This window comes from Corythoichthys intestinalis, chromosome 18 (genome assembly GCF_030265065.1).
Source record: "Corythoichthys intestinalis isolate RoL2023-P3 chromosome 18, ASM3026506v1, whole genome shotgun sequence".
NCBI lineage: Eukaryota > Metazoa > Chordata > Actinopteri > Syngnathiformes > Syngnathidae > Corythoichthys > Corythoichthys intestinalis.
This window is the reverse complement of record NC_080412.1, coordinates 33,525,928-33,551,744: the sequence shown is the minus strand read 5'-3', so window position 1 is coordinate 33,551,744 and position 25,817 is coordinate 33,525,928. Positions and strand designations below refer to the sequence as shown.

The 25,817-nt window shown below is 37.6% G+C and overlaps 2 protein-coding genes across 2 annotated transcripts; one reads left to right on the top strand and one right to left on the bottom strand.

Moving 5' to 3' along the window:
• slc25a35 (solute carrier family 25 member 35) lies at positions 1-17,371 on the top strand. The gene is made up of 5 exons (XM_057821499.1): positions 1-634; positions 1,750-1,815; positions 4,364-4,516; positions 10,976-11,110; positions 11,250-17,371. Exons 1-5 carry the CDS (start codon positions 260-262, stop codon positions 11,418-11,420), a joined length of 900 nt encoding a protein of 299 aa, XP_057677482.1. The 5' UTR covers positions 1-259; the 3' UTR covers positions 11,421-17,371.
• On the bottom strand, positions 12,900-24,582 carry LOC130906837 (mannose-P-dolichol utilization defect 1 protein-like). Its single transcript, XM_057821500.1, has 7 exons — positions 24,442-24,582; positions 24,199-24,264; positions 23,770-23,902; positions 23,425-23,510; positions 17,372-17,487; positions 16,390-16,500; positions 12,900-16,306 (listed from the first exon to the last, which is right to left on the bottom strand). Exons 1-7 carry the CDS (start codon positions 24,530-24,532, stop codon positions 16,190-16,192), a joined length of 720 nt encoding a protein of 239 aa, XP_057677483.1. The 5' UTR covers positions 24,533-24,582; the 3' UTR covers positions 12,900-16,189.
• Positions 24,583-25,817: the final 1,235 nt, after the last annotated feature.

The following is a 25,817-nucleotide window of genomic DNA, read 5'->3' as shown; positions in this document are numbered from 1 at the left end:
AATTGCCAATATATATTTTTAAGTCAATTTCCTTTTAACACTCCAAATTACGATTCGACCAGGTGTCAGCGAAGCCATCTCGCTCGAGTGATGGCGACTGGTGCGTTCGACTATGCGCATGCGCTTCTGTTGGACACAGACAAACACGTTTTTCCATACAGTGGAAGGGGAGGAGAGCACGCCTTGGACCGAGATGAAGGGCAAACCGGTCCTCTGAAAGCAGCTCAAGTTTCGACGGCGCCCCACGTGGGTGTCTTATATGATGGACTTTATCCTAAGCGGAGTGGCGGCGTGCGGAGCGTGTTTGGTGACCAACCCGCTGGAAGTGGTCAAGACTCGCATGCAGCTACAAGGAGAACTTAAGAGTCGAGGCACTTATCAGGTTTACTACCGTAATGTCTTCCACGCTTTCTACACCATCGCTAAAGTGGACGGACTGGCCGGTTTACAAAAAGGCCTCGTACCGGGACTATGGTATCAGTTTTTCATGAATGGCGTCCGACTGGGGTCATACGCCGTCATTGAGTCTTCCGGCTACATCCACACGGATGGGAGGGTCAGTGCGCTGAAGACCATCATAGCTGGAGCAACTGCGGGTGTGGTGGGAGCTGTAATGGGCAGCCCCGTATATTTGGTCAGTAACCCGTAGCTCTTTCATCATTTCACGTGTTTGTGCTCTAAACGATGCCTCAAGATGGCGCCTAAGCCTAAATTAATTGGGAAGGTGCAACACTATGCTATGATACCAAACCTGATTTTATTTTTTAAGCCAATTTTTGTATCTGCAGCATTTGTTCCTGTTACAAAGTAGTCACAATGTATGTGTATGTGTAGTCATGTGACGAGCAAAACCAGATGACAAGAATTTGCATTTTTATTAGAGCTGTCAAAATTATCGCGTTAACGGGCGGTAATTAATTTTTTTAATTAATCACGTTAAAATATTTGACGCAATATTTAACACACATGCCCCTCTCAAACAGATTAAAATGACAGCACAGTGTAATGTCCACTAGTTACTTGTGTTTTTTGGTGTTTTGTCGCCCTCTGCTGGCGCTGGGGTGCGACTGATTTTATGGGTTTCAGCACAACATGAGCATTGTGTAATTATTGACATCAACACTGGCGGGCTACTAGTTTATTTTTTGATTGAAATTTTTACAAACTTTATTAAAACGAAGACATTAGGAGGGGTTTTGATATAAATTTTTTTATAACTTGTACTAACATTTATCTTTTAAGAACTACAAGTCTTTCTATCCATGGATCGTTTTAAGAGAATGTTAATAATGTTAATGCCATCTTGTTGATTTATTGTTATAATAAACAAATACAGTACTTATGTACCGTATCTTGAATTTATATATCGGTCTTGTCTTATCTTTCCATTCCAACAATAATTTACAGAAAAATATGGCATATTTTATAGATGGTTTGAATTGCGATTAATTATGATTAATTAATTTTTAAGCTCTAATTAACTCGATTAAAATTTTGAATCGTTTGACAGCCCTAATTTTTATATTAATATTCATGTTAATTGTTTTTCCCCCCTACAAATATGGTTGACACAAAGCAACAACGTTGTCTTTGGTAGGTTTGTGCTTGGTGATATCCTGTTTAAAATAATGCTTTGTAGTATATGTACATCTTGAAATATAGAGGCAAAAACTGTATTTTTTTCCACATGAATCTTTTTATTTGCTTTTCCTGGGGCTTATTCTATTTTTATCTGTTGTCTCATGACAGGTAAAGACTCATTTGCAGAGTCAATCTACTGCCTCCATTGCTGTGGGGCACCAGTACAAACATCAGGTATTACCGATCAAAATGGCGTTTTGATTCTGAATCTTGAGCCAACACTTATAATGTATTTTACATTCCAAAAAACTTCACCACACACCAAGAAACAAAAATCCCACAATACAGAATGCTGACTTTGGCTATGTCTACACTAGGACGGATAATGGCTTTAAACGTGTAATTAGTTGGACTATACGGCATATCGGCTACACTAGTATGACTATTATCCGGATTAGTTGTTAGACGGATAATGTAGGCGGGTAATGTTACCCACTGCCTATGTGCCGCTTAATATGAACCGCTGTCTTCGTACAACATTCGGATTTTCAGGAAGCCATTTTTAGTGTGGCATGACAGCACCGTAAACAATGGAAGTGGACGATTACGACGTGGCATTCCTGCTCCTCTTTTCTTTTCCAAACATTTTTCTTGAACCTTCAAACTACGTCTCAATAATATGCTTCAATTCATTACCCGTGTGGGGTCCTCCCATCGCAGATGAGGTGGAGATGAGCGTTTTTTACATAACTCGTCTCCAGAGTTGTGTCCGATCAGCCAGCTGCGGGGCTGGCCCCTCCCAATGCCGACCGAATATGAGTACTGTATATAAAAATGCGTCGAGGAAAATTAAACCTCGAAAAGTGATCTGCGTGGTACCCCCAGTCAAAGAGGCGCACGGTCAGTTTTTTTTTTTCCAAAGACATTTCTGCCTGTCAAAACTGAATCCACTACCCGGATCGCCACTGTTATGCGCAAGAAGTCCTGGTTGCAGCTTCTGGGAAATATATGCAGCGCCACACCATACGCTTCTATTTGTTATTTTCCAAGTGGTGAAAGTGTAACTAAGCATCGATTGTAACATCCCAAGTAACGATGTCAGGCTTTCGTTGTTGTTTTGTAAAGATTTTTTTCAGTCACAACTCTGCGTCTGCTCATAAAAGCCATAAAAGTGTGCCCTCCCTTCACTCACTATCGCATGATGCGTTCAATTGCGATCACGAAAAAACAGTGATCAAAAGACTTTGGGCGAGTAAAGAATTTCCGGTTAAGAGGTAAACTGCTGGGCGATGACGTAACACATGAAGCTTCTCCTGTCTACGCATGCGTAGTTTGCGCAAATGAAGGCGTACAGTGCCCAAGCGGGGGGGGGGGCCTTAAACGCACCTTTAACGAAGTGTGGACAGGTATAAAAATCGTAGGCAAAATACCCTGGAGAAAATTATCTGTCCTAGTGTAGATGTAGCCCAAGTCATAGCAATCACAAATCCACTTATTAAGAAAAATAAAATCTGAGCTTGTTTAGGCACCAAGCTATTTTTCAACAACACAGTCAAAGTCTAACGCACAGGTGTCAAACCGATTCCAGAAAGGGCCAAGTGGGTGCAGGTATGCTTTCCAACCAATGAAGAGGACACCTTTTCACCAATCAGATCTTTTACATGTGTAATCAGTTAAACTTTGTCAGCTGCTGCTTGTTTCATTAGGAAGTTCATTGGTTGAACTCTCTGCACGGTATCGGTTTGAACAAAATCCAGCACCCACTTGGCCCTTTCTGGAATCGGTTTGACACCTGTGGTCTAACGGATGTCTTGGATCAGTATTTGTTTCGAAACACTGGACTAGGCATGTGCCGGTATGATAATCTGACTGTATGATAACCTTAAGCCAAAATATCACGGTTTCACGTTGTTACAATTACAGCTCTAAAATGTGTTATATTGAGAAATCTGGCTTTAAAAAAAAAAAAATCCATCAAATATTAGTTTTATTTTTCAGAACATATTAGCAAATTGGAACGTAAGTATAATGTTTAAAAAAAAAAAAAAAATTTAAACATTAAAATAAATGTCTTTTAAGTGAGCCTAAACCCACAGCCACAGTTCAACATTATTACCATCAGAACAAAAATAATTGTTTTCCTTAAAAAGCATGTGTGTATGACTCGTAACACGTTTACATTATACACACACTCTCTACACAGTTGCCAGAGAGAAAAAATACACTATTTACCACCATTAGACACACTAAGCGCGCTGGAGTTAACTCTCGTAGCTTGTGGGAAACGTTAATGACAGTGTTTACTAACCTTTAATTTTGTATAAATGCAAAATCATATTGGAGGTATTCCGTCCTCGGTAGCCACCCTCCGCAAACATGTTTTACATGTCAGTTAGCCCTCCTCTATGCCGCGGCTCCCTCTGTAACTTTTCTATAGTATTCCCATACCAGCGATTTTGTTTTCTTCAATTGGGGAAAAATTTCATGAGTTTCAACTCCTCCAGCCATGATGTAGCACAGCTTACTCATTGACACTGAGCAACGACAGGTGGAGGAGAGTTGCGCCTTACAGCTGTAAGCGAGGGATTTCACATTCAGCTTTGAGACATAAAAAAATAGCTAATACCTTAGGGACGGTATAACGGAAAATTTTTGCGGTTTTGAAACCTTGACGTTTTCATACCACGGTATAGCTTGAAACCAGTAATCGGCACATGTCTACACTGGACTAATTAAATTGGTTATTGGCGATATTAACATGTTTATGTTCCTTTTTGGATAGGGAATGTCTCAAGCCTTGGTCGCCATCTACAAGGTGCACGGCATTCAAGGACTTTGGAGGGGCGCTAGTGCTGCTGTCCCAAGGGTCAGCGTGGGGTCGGCATCTCAACTGTCCACCTTCTCCTCTGCCAAAGAACTAGTGATTGATCTTAAGGTTAGAACACGTGAATGCTATACACATTTATGACAACATCTTGTACAGGCACCCTCTGAGTTGATGCATAGCAAGTAGGCCAGTTTCAGATTTTCCGAAATGTTGAAGTCTTCAGGTCTGCGTTAAAAACACTGGCGGAAATCATTTACATTCAAAAGAGGTTCACTAGAGGCAGTTATTGTGACACAAACAAAGCTGCGGACAGTGCAACCTTCTGGAACAGAAATGTGACTCCTTTCATTGCCCCCATTACCCCCACCACCCACCTCCATAGCTGAAAACACTAGGGTTACATAACTGCAACACCAGAGTTTCCATTATGTACATTTAACTGTTTGTCCAGTTATTCCAGTACCGAACAGACGCTATAAATTTTCTAACACCACTTCCCTTTTTCCGTCTCTCTCATAGAGCTAGTCTAACTAGTCTCCCTTTGGTTTCCATTAATTAACTGTGTAGTTTTTTCAAAGCGGAAACAGCAGACTCGAGCTGTTGAATTATGTGTCAAATCGTTGGTGCTGCAAGTTTGTACCTGCAGTCCAAACTAACGTTTTAAAACTTGCAAACTATGTCTGTCTATGGGGGTGAGTGAGCATACAGGAGGTACTAAAAATAGAACTATTCACCCAACATAGCATGCATAGAAAGGCCTACATTATAGTTGTCAAACTCTGGGCCAGCGGGCCACAATAGACCCGCCACAAAAATTTTGTGGCCTACAAAATCACTAATCACGCAACGCAAGACATAGCTAAAGCAATGTAGTATTATTTGTGTTAGCACAATTTTTCACACCATTCACACTTGGGGTGTGGCAATATATCAAAATGGTGATGTATAACGATTAAGGGTGTAACGGTACATGTATTTGTATTGAACCGTTTCGGTACGGGGTGCTCGGTTCGGAACGGAGGCATACCGAACGAGTTTCTGATGTAATGTAACCCTTACTTTTCGAGGCTGTGAGTTGATCCGGTTACAGTTTCTTTGTGTAGATTATATTTACTCCATCTTCTCGACTATAATGAGGACCAATACGGTAGGACAGTATACGTATAACCCAGAAACGTCAACGGCGCGACAACGTGGCCGCCGCGAGAACCCAGTGAAACGCGGGCGTTAAAGTCAATCAGCCAATGCACACCAGTCACAGTGCGGCCGCGTGTTAGACGCCTCCCTGAAGCGGCTCAATGCAACGCACGCGAAAAGAACGGCAGAGTTTATTATTTGACGCGAGACGCGGCCCCCCTGCGTCAATACTACTAGCTAGGATTGGGAAGACCGGAAGTCACTCGTGTAAAAATACGGTGGATACGGTCGATTTTCAAACTAATAGCAATCGTAACCCACTTTTTGAGTCCATCAGATCTCATGAGTGGTAGATTGGGGCACAGTTGACTTGTCTTTGTTGATTTAATGCTGTCTTCTCTGCCATAATAATAACCAACATGGCCCCGTGTTCAATACAAAACGCTCCTACCACAACTAAACTAATATTCACGTAGGAACTAAAGTTGTACAACATAAAATATACAATATAGATGAATATTACATCACATTTGTAAAACATAAACACATAGTAAAATAAATAATAGCCCATTTAAATAAAATAAATTGAAATGAGCTAAAACACCTGTAATTAAATAATAAGAATAATACACAGATCCTGCTTACACAATTAAATTTATTAATTTCTGTGTGGCGCTTTAGCTTGAGAAAATCCACCAATAAAGCTTTTGAATAACGTTCAAAAGGAAAAAAAAATTTGTAAAATACATTTGTACATTTGTAAAATACATGTTAAAATCTTTGTCATTGGGATTGCTTTTCTCTTTAGCACAGGACTTCTTTTTTCTTCTTTCTTTCAGAAAGAAAGCTGACCAATACGCGGGGTCTGAGAGGCAAATTGTTGTTGGATTATTATCTTTAAATACCCGCTACTTTTTGAGCAGAATTCTAGCTTTGTATAGGCTAATGTTCCTATTGATGAAAGCACAAAAGTGTGTAATAAACAACTAGCACATTTATATTTTGCATTTTGTTTTCTTACTGTACTGAAAATGAACCGAACTGTGACCTCAAAACCGAGGTACGTACCGAACTGAGATTTTTGTGTACCGTTACACCCCTAATCATGATACCTTGTATCCCAAAAGGTCATTGATATGCTCCTGACAACAATCGATATATTGTTTTAAAAAGGTCTCACTGTTTGGTGGGGGTGGGGGGGTCGGTTGCGACCAAAATCTTCCACTAGAATAGTGTCTGTGCTAGCTCATTGGCTGCCATTGATGGTGCTAGACGTCCAATCCATTTTAACCAGGAGGATCAAATATAGATTGGATGCCAGTCTTTACAGGTTTGGGGGCATTTGTAGGTCACTTCATGTTCATTTTAGAGCATTTACGGGTTACCTCCTGTTGATTTTGACAGGAAGTGATCCATAAATGCCCTAGAATGAACAGGAAATTACCAAAAATAAATTAAGATATGCCCGAAAATCAACAAAAAGTGACCAAAAATCAATATATGATATTTTGGAGAGTAATTTCATGACCAACGTATCGATAACTCTTATATCGCCATATTGTGAGACAATCGTTATTGTGGGCCTTGTATTGCGTATCGTATCTTGAAGTACACAGAGGTTCCCACCCGTTTCACACACTTGCAGTATTTGCATCTTTCACTAATTAAAAAAAAAAAAGTCACACTATTTATCATTTTGAATGATTAAATCTGTTTAGGTTCACACAAAACATAAAAATTGTTCATTTTGTTCCCTTACTGTACACAGTGTGAACTAGAGGTGTGCGAAACGTCCGATTCTTAGATTATTCGCGATTCGGCCGTGGAAGATTCAAGAACGATTCACAAACATTCAAATTTAGATTATTGAAATATAAAAATAGAAATAAATAATATAGAAAAACAATAATACATGACTGCGGCCGACAGCCGCTAAAAACTACGCCCACATATGCTACGGTAGATATTGCATTTATATAGAACTAGATGCGAAATGACAGACTCGGCGGTGTTAGTAAACATCCGCCATCTTAAAGCAGTAGACTTCTCTGAAAGGCTGTTGTAGCCTGAACCTAATTAACTTTTCATCTAAAATACTCCTAAATCGGCCAAATCTTGACTTGAATCTATCTTTAAATGATGAAATAGTTTTAAAACTTTTACATGTCAAAAGTAGACAGAAGGGAAATTATGGAATAACTGAAGCAATTTTAACAACTTTTAATGGTTGATTCACAACATTAAATTAATTGAATGTAGTTGAAAGCTTCTGATACAGAATGGGCACTTGAGTAATTTACTGTTTTGAACTGTTAACTTGATACTGAAATACCGTAATTTCCCCGAATATAAGGCGCACCCCAAATTTACTTGTAAAATCTAGGGAAAATTATTGTACCCGTTTATAGACCCTACCCACGTGACGTCACAACTCCTTCCTCCTGACTGGTGCCGCCCAATTGTCCGTCAACACATCATGTTTACCTGTTACGGCTACGTACATTCCTCCTATTTACGACGTGTTTTTCTGCTCGTTAACATTAATAATCAAAATGGTGAAGGCGTGTGTGGCGGTCGGTTGCAATAACAGAGAAGATAGACGGAGAAGACGGAGAGACTTGAAGTTCTACCGGATTCCGAGAGACCCGGAGAGAAGAGAGCGAGATGGGCTGCTGCAATTCGACGAGAAAACTGGGCTCCAAACGATTACCACAGATTATGTAGTAGTCATTTTATATCAGATGCATTTAATATATATTTAGAGGGTTTTGGGCTGACAACCACAATTAAGATCATTGCTAGGCTAATCGCCGACAACATACACGTATGTATGTAGTGAGAGTGCTATCGCTAAACCATATAAACATTAAAAGCCCTAACTCCATTGACAAACGACATGAAATACATTAGACTTGACAGTGGATGTTAACAATAACAAAAGATTTTGAATTGAAAATTTCGTAACTCACCTTTCCAAGCACAAGATAGATTCCTGCCGAATTTTCGTGGACGAGGACCTGTTTCACCCAACCAGCAACGAAGTATTTATAAGCCTCCAAGCTCTTAAAGTTTTTCAAACTTTCGTGAGAATAGGCTGATTTTGTGTGGACAAGATAGTTGTACATATCAGGGTAGCTAGCAGATGTCAGGCAAATACGGCGGAGACAGCGGGTCGAAAAACATCGATTTAGGCATCAAATATGGATCTGGCGAATGGATAAACTGAAGCTTTTCCACACAACGCCTTTTATGCAACGCATCAAGTGAGTTTACGGCATCCGAAAGCACCGGGTCTTCCATGAAATGCATTATAAATTGCTCGATCAATTGAGACCATTGATAATACAGAGACAAAATGACGGACAAGGGGGCGGAACCATACAGCGAGCACGTGATTTTGTGACGTCGGTGGGTAGGGTCTATAACGCGCACTCTAATTTTAGCACCAATAAATAGAAGAATACAAGAAAACAGAGCTCGTGTACAGATGCAAAAATGTCATTTTAATGACTGGTGAAACACAGCACAAGCATAGCACACTGGTAGTTCAAAACATTACCGGAAACTGACAATATGTACGGTAATATTATGATCTGACAACTTCTCCAACTTACCAGAATCCAGGAGAAAACAAAACAGATGTGACTTTCCTTTTAAAGGCTGCTGTATAACTTGCTCGTTTCATCATGATGAATAAATGACTCTTCCATGGATCGATACGGTAAAATAAATGTGAGGACTGAAGTCGGAATTCGGAAAGAGCGCATCGCTGTTGAGTGACTGTAACAAGAGGAACTATTGTTATTTGGGTGTGAGTTTCCCGAGGGACCGATATAGTTGACGGACACAGGAGGTCTGTGATGTGTTACGTTTGTTATGGTCCGAGTTGCAATAAATGTTGACTCAAATGAGTTTAAGAAACTAAATTCTGTGCTTTATGAAAAGTGGGAAAAAAGCAGAATTTAACACAGACAAAATCATTCGACCAATTAGTGTGAGGTATTACCGAAACAAAATGGTGACGTCATGTACCGTAATGGTCAGTAACGGATCGCCGGATATGTTTTCTTCAACACAACATGGCCGTGTCGGGTTAAAAAAAAAAAAAAAAAAAAAAAAGGTCTTTATTAGAGGTGTGCAAAATTTCCGATTCTTAGATTATTCGCGATTCGGCCGTGAAAGATTCGAGAACGATTCACAACCGTGAAAGATTCGAGAACGATTCACAAACATCCAAATTCCGATTATTGAAATATGCCAAGTAAAGCGGAAGTACAACACTCTCAGCACGCCGCGCAGTCAATGAGGAACGAAGCGAGAGTAGCTAAACGTCATGCTTCTCATTACCCGGCCCCTGGGGTAATGCCACTGCTCAACTCACGGCTCTAGCTCAACTCATGCCACGAGATAAAAAAACACAACAACATACCTGACTGCTGCCAAAAAGCTGCTACAAAGTACATCCACATAAAGTTACGGTAGATATCATTTATATAGGACTAGATACAATATGGATGAGGTAGCGTTAGCAGCACACCTACAAAAAGCTAGATGCGTGTGTTAGTAAACGGCCGCCATCTTAAAGCAGTACACTTCCCTGCAAGGCTGTTGTAGCGAACCTTCCAAGCAAACCTAATTAACTTTTTATCTAAAATACTCCTAAATTGGTAAAATATTGACTTGAATCTATCTTTAAAATAGTTTTAAAACTTTCACATGTCGAAAGTAGACAAAAGGGAAATTATGGAATAACGGGAGCAATTTTAACAACTTTAACGGTTGATTCACAACATTAAATTAATTGAATGTAGTTTAAGGCTGCTGATACAGAATGGGGACTGGAGTTTTTTATTTACTGTTATTTTTGTACATTTTATTTACTGCTATATGTTAACTTCATACTGAAATAGTATTTTTGAACAATTTTGGAACTAATGTACAAAACATTTATTAAAAAAAAAAAAAAAAAAAAGGGAGGGGGTGCATCAGTAATCGTTTTATAATCAAATCGGAGCCTCTGAATCGTAATCGAATCGTTAGGTGAGATTCCCAGCTCTAGTCTTTATATAATTTCTGTCTCCATCCCTGTACCCGTGTATAATGCGCACCATGATTTTTCAAGTTGATTTTGGGGGAAAAAAGTGAGCGTTATATTCGGGAAATTACGGTAGTAGTTTATTTTAGCCTAAGAGGATTTTTGTACAATTTTTGTAATCAATGTACGAAACATTAAAAGCAGGTAATAGCAGAGTGGGAGGGCATTTATAAACGAATTGTAGCCTCTGAATTGTAATCGAATCGTTAGGTGCCCCAAGATTCCCACCTCTAGTGTGAACCAAACTAACTTGACAGGCCTTGTCTACGTGGTTAATGCTTGTCTTTTTCCCTGGATTCTGAAAATGACTTTTTTTCTACCTTTTTCTTCCCTAGTTGTTTCCAAAAGACAGCTGGTTGGTGGCACTGAGTGCTGGTATGATCAGCAGCGTGGCGGTGGTGCTGGCGATGACACCGTTCGACGTGGTGAGCACGCGACTCTACAATCAGCCGGTGGATCAGCAGGGCAAGGTGAGATCATAAAAGGCACAATGGCACAACGCGTTCATGAAAATGGAATGTGGATGTGAGTGGAATGTAATTATTGTCTTGTGACAAGCCAATTTTCTAACAAAGCTACTGGTAATTATTCAATTTTTCATCTTTTTAGGGTCTGCTGTATAAAGGCTTCACTGACTGCTTTTCCAAGACATTGAAAAAAGAGGGGCTAACAGGACTCTACAAAGGTTTGGGAGCCTCTTATTTCCGGATCGGTCCTCACACCATTCTTTCTTTATTCTTTTGGGATCAACTGCGAAAATTGTACCAGCCATTTAGGTAACATAGCCCGCAACCAGGAAATGGAAAACGTTGAGTCATTAAGTCGCGAGCCGCAGGTTTCGAGGAACTCTCGTTAAAGGAGTTTATATTAGAAGGTTAAAGAAAAACCAGCGCGTGCTTTCCTCTCATAAGAAAGGTAGAACACAAAAATATCATAAATTCCATGCCAACCTAGCAATGCTTATTCTGGCAGAGAGCGAAATTCTCTGTACTGCTAGTTTTTATGTGATTTCATCAATTATAATACAGTATGGACTAACACTCAACTAGCAAATTATCATCACTTTCTACTGTATTTTTTATACATTTCAATGGTCCTTCTTGCCAAGAGTAACACACTCCACAGATTTTATGTAATCGGAATGAAAGTGTTGATTACACTTTGTACACGGTTGATTTTTGCACTAAAATTATTATTTATTAGTATTTTGGAACACTTGAACTCCTCTCAATCATACAAAAGGGAAAAATCAACAACTCAAGAACAGTTTTAAATTTTTTTTAAATGCCTTAACTAAAATGCATAGCAAATCAAACTGCAATTTTTTCAGAAGTTTCCTGAAAATGATTTTGAGTTTTATGATCAAAGTACTATCATGGACTGTTGTTACATCAAAGATGTCAAAGGGTTTTTATTTTGGACTGTGAAATACTGTACATGAAGAATATTTGCAACGGGCTTGACATTTGTGATTTAAAGGTTTTCTTCATCTGACAGCAGTGACAGTCAGTATTTTTATACAAAAATAGGACTGAACAGTCTTGTGTGCTCTGGAACCTTTTCATTTGGTTTTTCCAATGTAGTTTAATTTTTTTTCTTCAATAGACAATTAGCACTCAGGTCAGTGAACTAAAACACACCCTTCAAGATGTTACAGCAGAATAACTCAATATTCCTGCTCTTATAAAATATTCCTGATATGCAATTTGTTGATTACCCATTTTAACAATTGTTCAGGAAATAAACAGATTAGCAGATATGCAAAGATGGTTTAATGATTTGACTTCCACCTAAATAGTGTAGATTGTAGGATGTCATGTACAAGACATTGTTGATAATACAGTGCGCTCCATAATTATTGGCACCCCTGAAAAAGATGTGTTTTTTAGCTTCTAATATTTTTTTAATTCAATTAATATGGGACATAATAAAAAAAAAAAATAATAATAATAAATAAATATATAAATAAATAATATGGGAGAGTGTTTGTTGCCAAAAAGCTCAATCTTGGTCTCATCTGACCAAAGCACACGGTCCCAGTTGAAGCCTGGGACCGTGTGTATTTTTGTGTGACAAAAATACACTCACAATGTATTGTGTGTGTAAATACACACAAATTTAGAGTGTTTGTTTGGCAAAAAACACTCTAAATGGGTCTGGCGTGCCACGAAAGATATGCATGCTGAAAAGCACCTCATACCCACTGTGAAGTATGGGGGTGGGTCAGTGATGCTGTGGGGCTGTTTCGCTTCCAAAGGCCCTGGGAACCTTTTTAGGGTGCATGGCATCATGAATGCTTTGAAATACCAGGACATTTTCGATCAAAATCTGTTGCTCTCTGCCCGAAAGCTGAAGATGGGTCACCACTGGGTCTTTCAGCAAGACAATGACCCTAAACATATGGCCAAATCTACACAGAAATGGTTCACCAGACACAAAATCAAGCTCCTCCCATGGCCATCTCAGTCCCCAGACCTTGTTTTGTTGGCAAAAGGGGGTTGTACAAATAATTAACACCAAGGGTGCTAATAATTGTGACACACATTATTTGACGTCAAATAATATTTTCTTTATGTGGGATTTTTTCCCCACTGAATGAATGCACTTGTATTGAAGGTTGGATTTTTCTCTTTTTTTCCATTAGGGTCCCATATTATTTGAATTTTTAAAAAATTATTAGAAGCTAAAAAACACATCTTTCTCAGGGGTGCCAATAATTATGGAGGGCACTGTATTAGACTCTTGAAACTGTAATTGACCTTAATCTCCGTTTGGGTAGATTAAAGCACTGTCTTTTATGTTTCAAAATGATGAGATTCATCAAACATTTGCCATTTTACTTGAACAATTTCACATTTCTGTAATCGGCGAAACACTGGAGATAATGCCATATAATTTGCTTGAATGGTGTATTTCATACTAGGAGTGTTGCACTTTAACAGGTTTTCTTCAGTCCAACTGAATTAGTGTAATATTGAATGTGATGCAAAAATACACTTTATGTGTCAAAACTACTGTTTGTGTACATTGGGCAATAAAAAGGCAAATCTTTTAAATTCATACTCTCAAGAATTTTTTTTTTTTGCCCCCGCCCATTTGTAATTTCCTGAGAACGTGATGATTATTCTATCTCCCACGACAACTTTTAACGCTGACATATGCAAGAATTTCATGAAGATTACATAACTGAAAGTCACTGCTCTGCACTGGTTCCCAAATATGGCAGCACCAAACGCAATATGGCTTGGCTCAATATCGCAAGCACTGTTGAGTGTAAAGAGGGCATCGTTGTACTAAAAGCGAAATATGACAATGTTGCATGTAAACTTGGTTATTTAGATTATATGTAATTGCAATGAACATGGAATTGAAATGCACCCCAATAATACAAGAGAAGATATACTGGTATTAATGAAACATTTGTCATGAAAAGCCTCACATTTTGTAATAAGCAATTTAATCAAGAGATTATCAAGATAAACAACGTAAGTCTATAATACAGTTGTAAACATTTTGAACCAAACGTGAAAAATTAAGTTTCCACAGAAGTTTACTTTCCTATAAAGTGTACTTATAAAATTCATAAAGATAGAATGTGCCGTATTTTTCGAACTATAAGTCGCACCAGCCATAAAATGCGCAATGAAGAGGTTAAAAACATACAGGTAGCCCCCGGGCTGCGAAGGAGTTCCGTTCCTATGCTGGCGACGTAACCCGAATTTCCATGTAAATCGGAATTAACCCTTGAAGTGTCCCTAAATACCCCTTAAATCCAAAAATATCTAAAAACTAGGGGTGTCAAACGATTAAAATTTTTAATCGAGTTAATTACAGCTTAAAAATTAATTAATCGCAATTCAAACCATCTATAAAATATGCCATATTTTTCTGTAAATTATTGTTGGAATGGAAAGATAAGACACAAGGTGGATATATCCATTCAACATACGGTACATAAGTACTGTATTTCTTTATTATTACAATAAATCAACAAGATGGCATTACCATTATTAACATTCTGTTAAAGCGATCCAAGACTTGTAGTTCTTAAAAGATAACTGTTAGTACAAGTTATAGAAATTTTATATTAAAACCCCTCTTCATGTTTTCGTTTTAATAAAATTTGTAACATTTTCAATCAAAAAATAAACTAGTAGCCCGCCATTTTTGCTGAGGCCTATAAAATCAGTCGCACCCAAGCGCCAGCAGAGGGAGCCAAAACTCGAAAAACACAAGTACACGTTTCACTGTGCTGTCATTGTAATCTCTTTGAGCAGGGTATTTGTGCGTTAATTGCGTCAAATATTTTAACGTGAATAATTTAAAAAATTAATTAACGCCCGTTAACGCGATAATTTTGACAGCCCTACTAAAAACATATATTATAGGTCATTTTACTGTCCTCACCAAGATGTAGGAGCTAAGTCCTTTCTCCCTTTCATTCGGCTGCGCGACTTCTTCATGGGAGCTAATTCGCTCTTCTTTGTGTGCGCAAATACCTTCTTCACGTGTACATGTGCTCTTACTCGCATGCAGAAGTACTACCTCCTCTACGCTTCCAACGCAAAAATAAAGCATGCATTGCAAAACAAATGTCAACATCATAATAAAAAAAATTTCGCCAAAGGGGCAGAACAGTAAGGGTAAAAAAAGGTACTGTGTGAGGTACAATCAGGTTTACGCAACTAGGGGGGAAAAAACGACTGGAGACAAAATGGCGTACAAGACTCCGGCGTAGTAAAGTCGAAATCACGTAAGTCGGGTACATCGTAACCCAGGGACAACCTGTATAAGCCGCACTGGTGTATATGTCACGTTTTGGGGGAAATTTTATTTGATAAAATCAAACACCAAGAACACACGTCTTCTTGAAAGGCAATTTGAAATAAAACTGAATAGACAACAACAGAGTAACCTCTGCATTTTGCCAGTCCCTTACAAGTTTCTTGCTAACTCCAAACTTTTTCTGTTGTCCGATTACCATATCAGCTGCATATTTCACTACTGGCAGTTAGTAATCTGCAAAATATGATTTTCTTTTCGGTGACATTTTGTTCGGAGCTTCTCAGTTGTTTCTATTTGTTTTATAAGTTACCGCCACTGTTGAAACAGAGGCCTTGGGTGCCCTCTTGCGGTTGAGTGTGACAATAATAATAATAATAATAATAATGATGTTAATAATTTCACACATAAGTCACTTCTGAGTATAAGTCACATCCTCGGCCAATCTATGGGGGGAAAAAAACTGCGATTTAATAGTCCGGAAAAAAAAACAAAAAACGGTACAAACGTTCTCACGGATCTGAGTTTTTGCTGGCCTACTCTGGGTTTCTCCCAGTTTCCAGAAACAAGCATCGTTGTATTGAAAATTATTTTTTGGTGGGAATGTAGTGGAAGTGTGAATGGCTGTTTTGTCTATATGTGCCATGATATTGATTGTTAACATTTCATTATAAATAGCAGCTCATAGTGGATATCTGTAAAAGACAAACATATACACTGTTGATTAAAGCTTCAGAACTCATTTTGGTTTTCTATATCCTCAGTCTTTAAGCTTTTTTTGCCTTAGTTTTTCTTCTGCCATAGCAAAGGACCTGTGCCAGCAAGATGCAACTGAAACAGCCGGATATAAAGGAGCCAAGCGTTTCAAAAGACTTCCCCGTGCCCTGCAAGAGTCAGGTTAAATTCACAATTATGGAAGGTAATGCTGCAGACCACAAAAAAAATCATTTGCAATGTATTTGCATACCTGCAGTGAAATGAAGGCGAGACCCAGGGAAGCTATACATGATAGCAAAATAGACATAAATGAGAGCTGACCCGTGGAGCCGTTATTATAGTTTGTTACTGCCTGGAAAACCTGGAAACATCAAATACAGTTAGCCACGCTTTCGTAAACTGTTGACTTTAACATTTGTTGCAGACTAAGTAACTCAGTATCTTATAGCCAGAGAATAGTAGATTATATTGATAACTTGAGCTAATTCCTAGTTACATCTAGACATGTGCTGGGTACCGGTTTCAAGGTATACCGTGATATGAAAATGTCACGGTTTCAAAACCACTAAAATTTTCCGTCATACCATAGTTACGGTATTAACTATGTTTGAGGTCCCAAAAATGTAACGAGAAATACGTGGCTTGGAGCGGCAGTGCTCACCCATCCCTTTTCAAAAGAAATAGACGCCCGCGGCTTAGAGGAGGAAGGACAGCTGACGTGCAGGCAACACCTCCAACATGATTTCACATTTTCATGATGACCATCTGTATCTTCGCACAAAATTTAAGGTAAGTAAATGCTGTCATGAACGTGTCCCACCAGCTACAAGACTTCACTCAAGCTAGTTTAATGTGTATAGCGATGCTAAAACAAATACTATAACGTAAGCTTATTAACGAGGCAGATAACGTGACTAGTTACCATGCCAAGACGGCTAACTAGTTTCTTCTTTATCATTAGCCTACTTTTGTAATGTCTTCCGCCATTGTAAACATCTGCCAATTTGCAAATATGTCGTGAAAAAAATCCTGTTCAATGGAAACAGTATTTTTGTTGTTGTTGTTTCTAACTCATACATCTAAAAATAACACATTTTAGAGCTATAATTGCAATACCTTGAAACCGCAGTATTTTTGCTTAAGGTTATCATACCGTCAAAATCTCATACCGACACATGACTAGTTAGAACCAACAAAGAGTTAAAAATTGGCCAATTGTTTCAAACTATTACCTTGCTTGCTATTATCGCAGCCAAACTGGTTGACTGCATCGCTGAGATGACATTTGCAGGTGCATAAGATCCCAGGACGACTATTAAACCACCGTAGAGCAACACAAGCAAAATTCCTGAAAACCAAAATGTGACCTTGTGGTTAGAAATTGTCTGGTCATCTGAAGGTTATGAGCAAGAATTGCCACCAAGTGGCGCTAGTGCTTTGTGGGGAAAAAGTGGCTCTCAAAATTTGACACTGTATCTCTCAGGGCCAATGCTACTGGGACGCAAACTGGGGTCTGATCAACCCTGGCTGGGTCACCTGAGGGAGGGGGTATGATGTTGGAAGACCCGAAACCCCCGATGATCTTAGACAAATAACTGGTGATGTGTCCCAGTGCATTCTAGAATGTATCTTGCAATCATTCCCTGCGTACATCGTTCTCAAATTACTATCATAACGACCGCCTTTAATAATAGTTGTGCTCATCAGAAACTAGCAAATAATTCCTGCCGTGAGGGGGGGAAAAAGTGACCCAGTGGTTAAAAATGAACTGGTAATCTAGAGATTATGAGCAAGAATTTCCACCAAGTGTCGCTAGTGCTTTGTGGAAACATGGGTCTCATAATTCGACACCATCTCTTCCACATGTTCATGTTCTCAAATTACTATAATAACGACCGCCTTTAATATTTATGTTCATCAGAAACGAAAAAATACAAGAAAAAAATTTAATAAATCTATTGCATATGGATATTGAATAGGAATGGAAATTGAAGTTTTTAAATAAAATTTCAAAAAAAAAAAAAGGTCGCACATTTTTGCGTCAGATTCACCTGATTTTGAGAATCTGCCGATACAGTGTCGCGATCCAATACCAAAAGTTTTTTTTTTTTTTTTTTTCTTTCTTTTTTTTTTTTTAACTAAAGTTCCAAACCTGTTACAGTACATTTTACAGTACTACTTCCGCTTATTCCGGGAGTGTCACGGAGTACACTGCAAAAATGCCTCCTTAAAACTAGTCAAATTCCCTTGTTTTTAGTGTAAATCTACTAGAAATAAGTGAAAATATCTGACAGTGCTTCAAGTACGTTTTACGCTTAGATTTCTTGAAATAAGATAATTGAAAATAAGCTTACCAGACTTATTTTAAGGAATAAATTTGTATTTTTAATCTTAAAAGATTGTCAGAAATGTTTTCAATTCAAGAAAAGATATTGTTCAAAACGAAAGCATTTTTTTGGGGGGGGGTGGGGTGAAAAATTACTTTTACATGAATGGCTTTAAGAAGGACAAATAGTAATATTAAAGGAAGTGGAATAATCTTACACATTAATATGTTAACTAGTCTTTAACACTCAGATCAAGATGGGGAAATTGACTAGATTTAAGAAAAATATTATTAGGACGTTATAAATTTGCTGTGTATATAATGTATACATTTTCGTACAGTATTTTTGGCAATGCAACTGTATTTCTGTATTTGTGACTTTTTAGCCCTTAAAAAGTATTTTAAATGATATAGATTAGGCTTAAATGACATTGGAAAAAATTAACATTGCGATACATATATTGCCAAGGCTCCACACTTTTTGCTTTTTTTCTTAAGGTGCACTAGCACAAAATGTAGGTGCACCCACATTTTTTATTGTATCACCTTTAACGCCATACATTTAATCCCTCATCCATAATATATAATTCATTCATCTTCTGAACCTCTGAGGGAACCTCGGGCTCAGACATACAGGCTCTAATAAGGCACAATTGTTCTCTTTTACTAAGATATGTTATTAGAAACAAAATATTGCCATAGATTCAAAAATCTATAATATTTAGTACTGTACATGTTTTGACCTACGGTGGGGGCCATGTTTTATGCACGCAATGGACGCTTGGGGTGATGACTTAGCTTGTCACTGTCACTAGATGAACACTACCGGGTAACTCCAATTCCTTCTATACAGTGAGACATCCAACACATGCGCGCATCGGTTAAAAGCGGCGATTACATACTATTTGTGTTTTTGAGTCTTTTATTACCTTTTCATTGCCTCAAACTACTTTTGCATGCGTTTCCCTCTCATACTTTTAAGCATTGTGTTTTCTTGTGGTAGCTTTAATGCAAATTGTTGATCTGTTGACCACATTAGTCATGTAGCATGTTTAAACCACCCTTATTTGATATTACTAGGTTTAAGTATTTTCTGTCTGTATGCATCTAAACAAAACAAGATGAGAGTGCACTGTGGTACTTTGGGTGTCAAATTCGCCTCTTATAGGACATTTTGCCGGTGTAGCACATTGTGGTAGAACACAGTTTTTTTTCCTTACTCTCGTCTCGTTTCATCCCGTCTTTCCCATTCATTTTGCTTTTGCTGCTCGTTTTGTGAAATATCGACAGTGCTGTCATGCAATTTTCCTCTCGGGCTCAAATTGAAAGGGTTGAACAGATGACATGTTTATGTCGCTAGAATCATACTCTAAAACAGTGTTTTTCAACCGGTGTGCCGTGAGCGATCATCACGTGTGCTGCGAGAAATTATCCAATATTGCAATTTATTTATTTATTTTTTTTTTTTTTTACGTCGTCGGGCGGAGTTGCAGTAGAAGGAAAGAGTAGGTGAAAAGTTATCGGTCGTGTGCAGAGGAGCGAGGTATTGCTCGTGTTGCGTTCGAGAACTGCTCGGATATCTAGCCAGAAGCCACCTTGCTGTCCGTGACAATGTGGACCTCAGCACGTTTAGTGTACATCATTTAATTAGATTATTCAAGTGTCGATATACACAAAAGTGTCCTTTCCATTTTATCCGTATGTGACGAACGTAAATGCTCCCCCTGTGTTTTATTCCAACTAATTGTCGAGGATAGCAAGGTGGCTGATGGCAAGAAATCCCAGGAGTTCTTGAACGTGACATGAGCCAACAGCGCCATGGTGCTAAGCAAGCTTAAACGTTATGTCAAAACGATACACCAGTTGCTTCAAAACCTGTCTTTTTAAAAATAGAGAAACGGGCAACTTTTTTGAGAAAAATTACAGAGGTAATTGAAAAAGCCCACACTGTGGCAGGGACATTATTACTACCTTGTCTGGAAAGCCATTGTCAGCGAGATGCTCGGCCCTGATACAGTTAAAGACATTGCTAAAGTCCCCCAGTCTGGTAATTCTGAGTTATTTAAGCCTAACGGCTATAAAAAAATTTTTAAAAAACGGAGAAAGACTGAGAGCTGTTGACGATTCCTGCTAGGATATTGGCTTTGTGTTCATCTAAACAGGCTCAAGTTTCACACTGAGTAAGTATAAATACTGAGAAATTATTTTATAATATACCGTACAGAAAGTATTTTTGGAACATTTTTGGTTTGTGGTGTGCGCGACATTTTTTCCAATTTAAAAATTTGCCGTGACTCAAAAAAGTTTAAAAGCACTGCTCTCGAAGCCTTGCAGAGTAACCATCACGGCCCTGTGACTTCCACAACAATAGTGACCTACTCGTTAAACTAATTTTACAAATTGTTAACAAACGAAAACCTCGAGGGGTTTCAATATCAACTAATTTTAACTCACAATAACATTTATCTTTTAAGAACGACAAGCCTTTCTATCCAAGGATCCCATTAAGTAACAGACGGCAGCTACTTTGGTGACTAAGAAAGTCGCACTGCTTAGGAGGGAGGATGAGAGGCTGTCTGAGCATGAAGTAGAAAAACAAATATATTAGGGCTGTCAAAATGAATGTGTTAACGGGCGGTAATTAATTTTTTAAATTAATCACGTTAAAATATTTAACACAATTAACGCATGTGCGGAACGACCCACTCAAGCATTGCCGCAAACAGACTACAATGGCGCCGTTTGAAGTATATTGAGAGCTAAGGGCAGAGACAAGCAAGTGGAGTGGACGCAGGTGTTACCGGCACCCGCCAAGGGGGCCACTGTTATTTTCAATGTCAATGTCAGATTGAGCAGTGAGCAAGAAAGTTGTCGAGCGAGAGAGTAAAGTAAGTGCGCAGTTAGTGTAGGCTCAAGTGCTGCGTCCCCCACATGCTTTTGTTTTGTCAATAAAAGTATCCACAATTAGCCATCCATCTTCTCTCGCTGTTTATATGTACTGTACGCCGCCATCTTCCTCAGGAGGAAATCGGACGAACCGGGCCAACCAGCGACAACGAGTCAACATGAATCGCCGGTCCATCGCGCCGCCAATTACCAAGAAGGGCGAATTGGTAACGCAGGCATTTATTGGAGCCGCGCTATTTAATGGAATATGCGGTGGCATCTCTTCCACACCTGTTATAACTATTGTGACAAGCGACATGGGGAAGAATAACTGGAGATTATCTTTTTCTTAACACCATGTATTGTAATCAACGCAGAGAAGATATACCATTTGCAGCAACCACTGTGACTCATGGTTGCTCAAATTCCCATCATGCATTTGGGTAGTTGAGAACATTTAAGTCGCTACAGTATCATTTAGTGAAAGCACAACAAAAATAATCTCTCAAAAATAAATGTTCACAAAAAGAAAAGCACTCAATGCAAAGAGATCCGGCATTCCCAATCAAGATAGCTTTGAAAAATAATACTCTATTCAAACATTAGGTTTAGCTCAACAAATACACTAGATGGCAATATTTAGTCACAATATACAAGCTAGCAAAATTACTATAACTTGTACTCACATTTATCTTTTAAAAATTAGAAGTCTTTCTATCCATGGATCCATTTCACAGAAAGAATGTTAATGCCGTCTTGTGGATTTATTGTTATAATAAACAAATACAATACTTATGTACAGTATGTTGAATGTATATATCCGTCTTGTCTTATCTTTCCATTCCAACAATATTTTACAGAAAAATATGGCATATTTTAGAGATGGTTTGAATTGCGATTAATTGCGATTAATTACGATTAATTTTTAAGCTGTGATTAACTCGATTAAAAATTTTGGTCGTTTGACAGCCCTAAAATATATATTTTATATTAAAACTAGGGCTGTCAAACGATTAAAATTTTTAATCGAGTTAATTACAGCTTAAAAATTAATTAATCGTAATTAATCGCAATTAATCGCAATTCAAACCATCTATAAAATATGCCATCTTTTTCTGTAAATTATATATATATTCTGTAAAATAAATTGTTGGAATGGAAAGATAAGACACAAGATGGATATATACATTCAACATACGGTACATAAGGACTGTAGTGGGCATTTCACTCTACTGTTATTTAAATCTGTCTATGCTGTCCTCATTCCGAAGCGTCTACTTTTTCCAAAGCTAGACAGCTAGTGAACGACGCCTTAATAATCAGACTTCTTCCTTTTTCATCTGATTTATTAATAAAATGGCCTCAAACCACTGTCCTCTTTAGACCGTAGTGAAACAACAACAAAAAAGTACACAGCATTGCATTAGCAACAACGTTAGCTTAGCACGCTATACAGGTTCACTAAACATAAACAAAAAGCGTCTCATACAAAAAATATAACATTTCGCTTACTAACATAATATGTACATTCTTTACAACAACCATACTTACGGACAAATCTTGTCTAAGGATCATATAAGCACAACATTATAAGCTCGAGACGTCGTGCAGCCATAATGAAGAAAAGAAGAAAATAATAAACCATGTCGCAAAGCGACCACAAGAGTTCGCTGTTGGACAGCGCAAAAAGCCTTGCTGTAAACCTTACCAAAAGGCAGACTACTTTCTGAGCGGGACATGTGCGTTAATTGCGTCAAATATTTTAACGTGATTAATTTAAAAAATTAATTACCGCGCGTTAACGCGATAATTTTGACAGCCCTAATTAAAACCTGGTCCTTTTCTCCCGATTCCAATCCCCTGAAAAATGGCGCGATCGGCCCAATTTCCGATCATGTGATCGGATCGAGACATCCGTAGGTGGAACAGTTAACAGTGTGATTCTTCAGTATCGGAGTACTACCAAACTGAGAATCACCATTTCAGTAGTGACTAATGTGATTAGGATGCACGCTTATTTTGCCTTGTAAAAACTAAATGTGTAGATTTAAAATTACAGATATTGCAGTTTACCTTCATTGGTTTCACCCCGATAATGCAGGATAAGAAAGAGAATCATCGCAGTCTGGATGCTTAAAAAAAGCCTTTCACCCCAAGCACTAGAAAAAAAAGTATACAAAATGGGAAATGCAATGTTGTAAAGAGAGTGTCAAGTCATAGCACAGCAGTAGTCTTTTGAACGTGAACAAACCTGTGACAAAGTGTAATTCTTTGCAAGCTAATTACTCAGTGTATAGCTGCAAGCTACAAACATATAGCACACTGCTGCACAAACACTTTGCGCGTTCGCCATAAAACTTAAGAAGCTTGATTAAACTGTCACAATCCAGATGCATTGAATGCTGGTTAAATACGTACAGAATTGGAAATTTGTGCGCCATGGCAAATAGGACGGGTCCAGATGAAGCGTAAAGTTGTAACAGGATGGAAGCTGGACTCAAGCCCTCTGCATTCAGTCTCCAGAGGATCTTAAGCAGCTGCAGAAGTTGAGCTGCGAGTAAAATGCAGTTATTATCAGTTTGAAGTTGAACGATCAAAATGTAAAAACAAAACAAAAAGACATTGCATATTGTGTTTATTCCACTTATTGGAATCTTTAATGTTTTTTGGAAAGTAAAAGTCATCATTGCCAGCAGTGTCATTCAATTTGTAAGATTAAGTGATAACCTTTATCAGTCCCTCACTGGAGAAAATTCCTTCTAAGTAAATCAGTTTATCTGATGGTTTTGTGATTAATGCAATCAATCACCACTGATTACATCATTTCCAAAGCAGCAGCAGGCTTACCAAAAAGTACGTCCAAGAGAATCCACACCCCGAAGATTTTTTTGAAGACTAAAGTCAAACATGGCACTGCAAATAAATATTAAACAAACAATGAATAGAGCTGCTCACCAAAAAGCAAAGCACATGGCCCATAAACGCCCCTACTCCTCTTTCACCATTTCTCTTCTCCACATCTGAAACTATTCACTCATACTTGGCATACTCGACCTATATCACCGAACAGAATGTGTTGACAAGCCTCACCGTGCAAGTTGAGGTCGACAAAAAGCTCTTCGTAGCATTTCTCCGGCATGAAATTGGTAACTAGGAAGTCTTTGACTGGAGAGGTAGACATGTTGACTCTGCTGCACGAAACGTTCTTTCAAAATTCCAGGGGGTGGTCCAAAGGTTCCCCAAAATGCACTGCCCCCTGAGTGGTCCTGCACCTTTTTGTAAATGACGTATACACTGCAAATTTATAAAATCTTAATCAGGTTATTTTTCTTAAATCTAGTAAATAATTTTCTCCATCTTGTTTTGAGTGTTAAAGACCAGTTTACTGATTAATGTGTCAGATTATTCCAATTACCTAAGGTAAATATTACAACTTGCTCTTATTAAGCCCATACATCTAAAAGTTTCACCTAAATTAAAAAAAAAAAAGTGCTTTCAAATAATGTTTTGAACAATATCTATCCTTGAATTAAGAACATTTCTGACATTTCAAAGATTTTTTGGGATTAAATATACGAATGTATTGCCTAAAATAAGTACAGCAGTGCAAAAATTAAATACACAATGAAATAAATTATTTAATGTGTTATTAATATGCTTCTATTTCAATTTATATATATATGTATTTCACTTTTTATTTTAATTTGTATTTCACTTTTAAATTAATATTTATTTCAAATTTTATTTAACTATTTGATTTTTTTTTTTAATTCAATAATTATTTCCAATTTTATTGATTTATTTCAACATTTTTTTTTACCATTTATATTCATTTCAAATTTTAAATTTTTATCATATATATATATATATATATACATACACAGCATATATATATATATATCTTGAAATAAATGCTGGAATAGATAAATTTAATTTTTTTTTTTTCAATTATAAATATTGATTGAAATTAATAAATATTTTTGGGGATTAAATATATATTTTAAAAAATCAAAATTGGAAGAAATAAATAAAAAGTGAGTTATTTCAATTTTTATTTTTTTCAGATTTTATTTAATTATTTCAATTTTTATTAGGGCTGTCAAAATTATCGAGTTAACGGGCGGTAATTAATTTTTTAAATTAATCACGTTAAAATATTTAACGCAGTTAACGCACATGCCCCGCTCTAACAGATTAAAATGACAGCACAGTGTCATGTCCACTTGTTACTTGTGTTTTTATGGGTTTAAGCACCATGAGAGCATTGTGTAATTATTGACATCAACAATTGCGAGCTACTAGTTTATTTTTTGATTGAAAATTTTACAAATGTTATTAAAACGAAAACATTAAGAGGCGTTTTAATTTAAAATTTCTATAACTTGTATCAACATTTATCTTTTAAGAACTACAAGTCTTTCTATCCATGGATCACTTTAAGAGAATGTTAATGCCATCGTGTTGAT

Bases quoted from the DNA above. Each gene is read 5' to 3' on its own strand.
- LOC130906837 (XM_057821500.1), bottom strand. From the start codon at position 24,532: ATGTCTACCTCTCCAGTCAAAGACTTCCTAGTTACCAATTTCATGCCG. The intron at 24,265-24,441 runs GTGAGGCTTGTC...ATTTATTTGCAG, and splicing joins TGTCGACCTCAACTTGCACG to TGCCATGTTTGACTTTAGTC. The intron at 23,511-23,769 runs GTACGTATTTAA...TTTTTTTTCTAG, and splicing joins GCGCACAAATTTCCAATTCT to TGCTTGGGGTGAAAGGCTTT.
- slc25a35 (XM_057821499.1), top strand. From the start codon at position 260: ATGATGGACTTTATCCTAAGCGGAGTGGCGGCGTGCGGAGCGTGTTTG. The intron at 1,816-4,363 runs GTATTACCGATC...CTTTTTGGATAG, and splicing joins GGCACCAGTACAAACATCAG to GGAATGTCTCAAGCCTTGGT. The intron at 11,111-11,249 runs GTGAGATCATAA...TCATCTTTTTAG, and splicing joins CGGTGGATCAGCAGGGCAAG to GGTCTGCTGTATAAAGGCTT.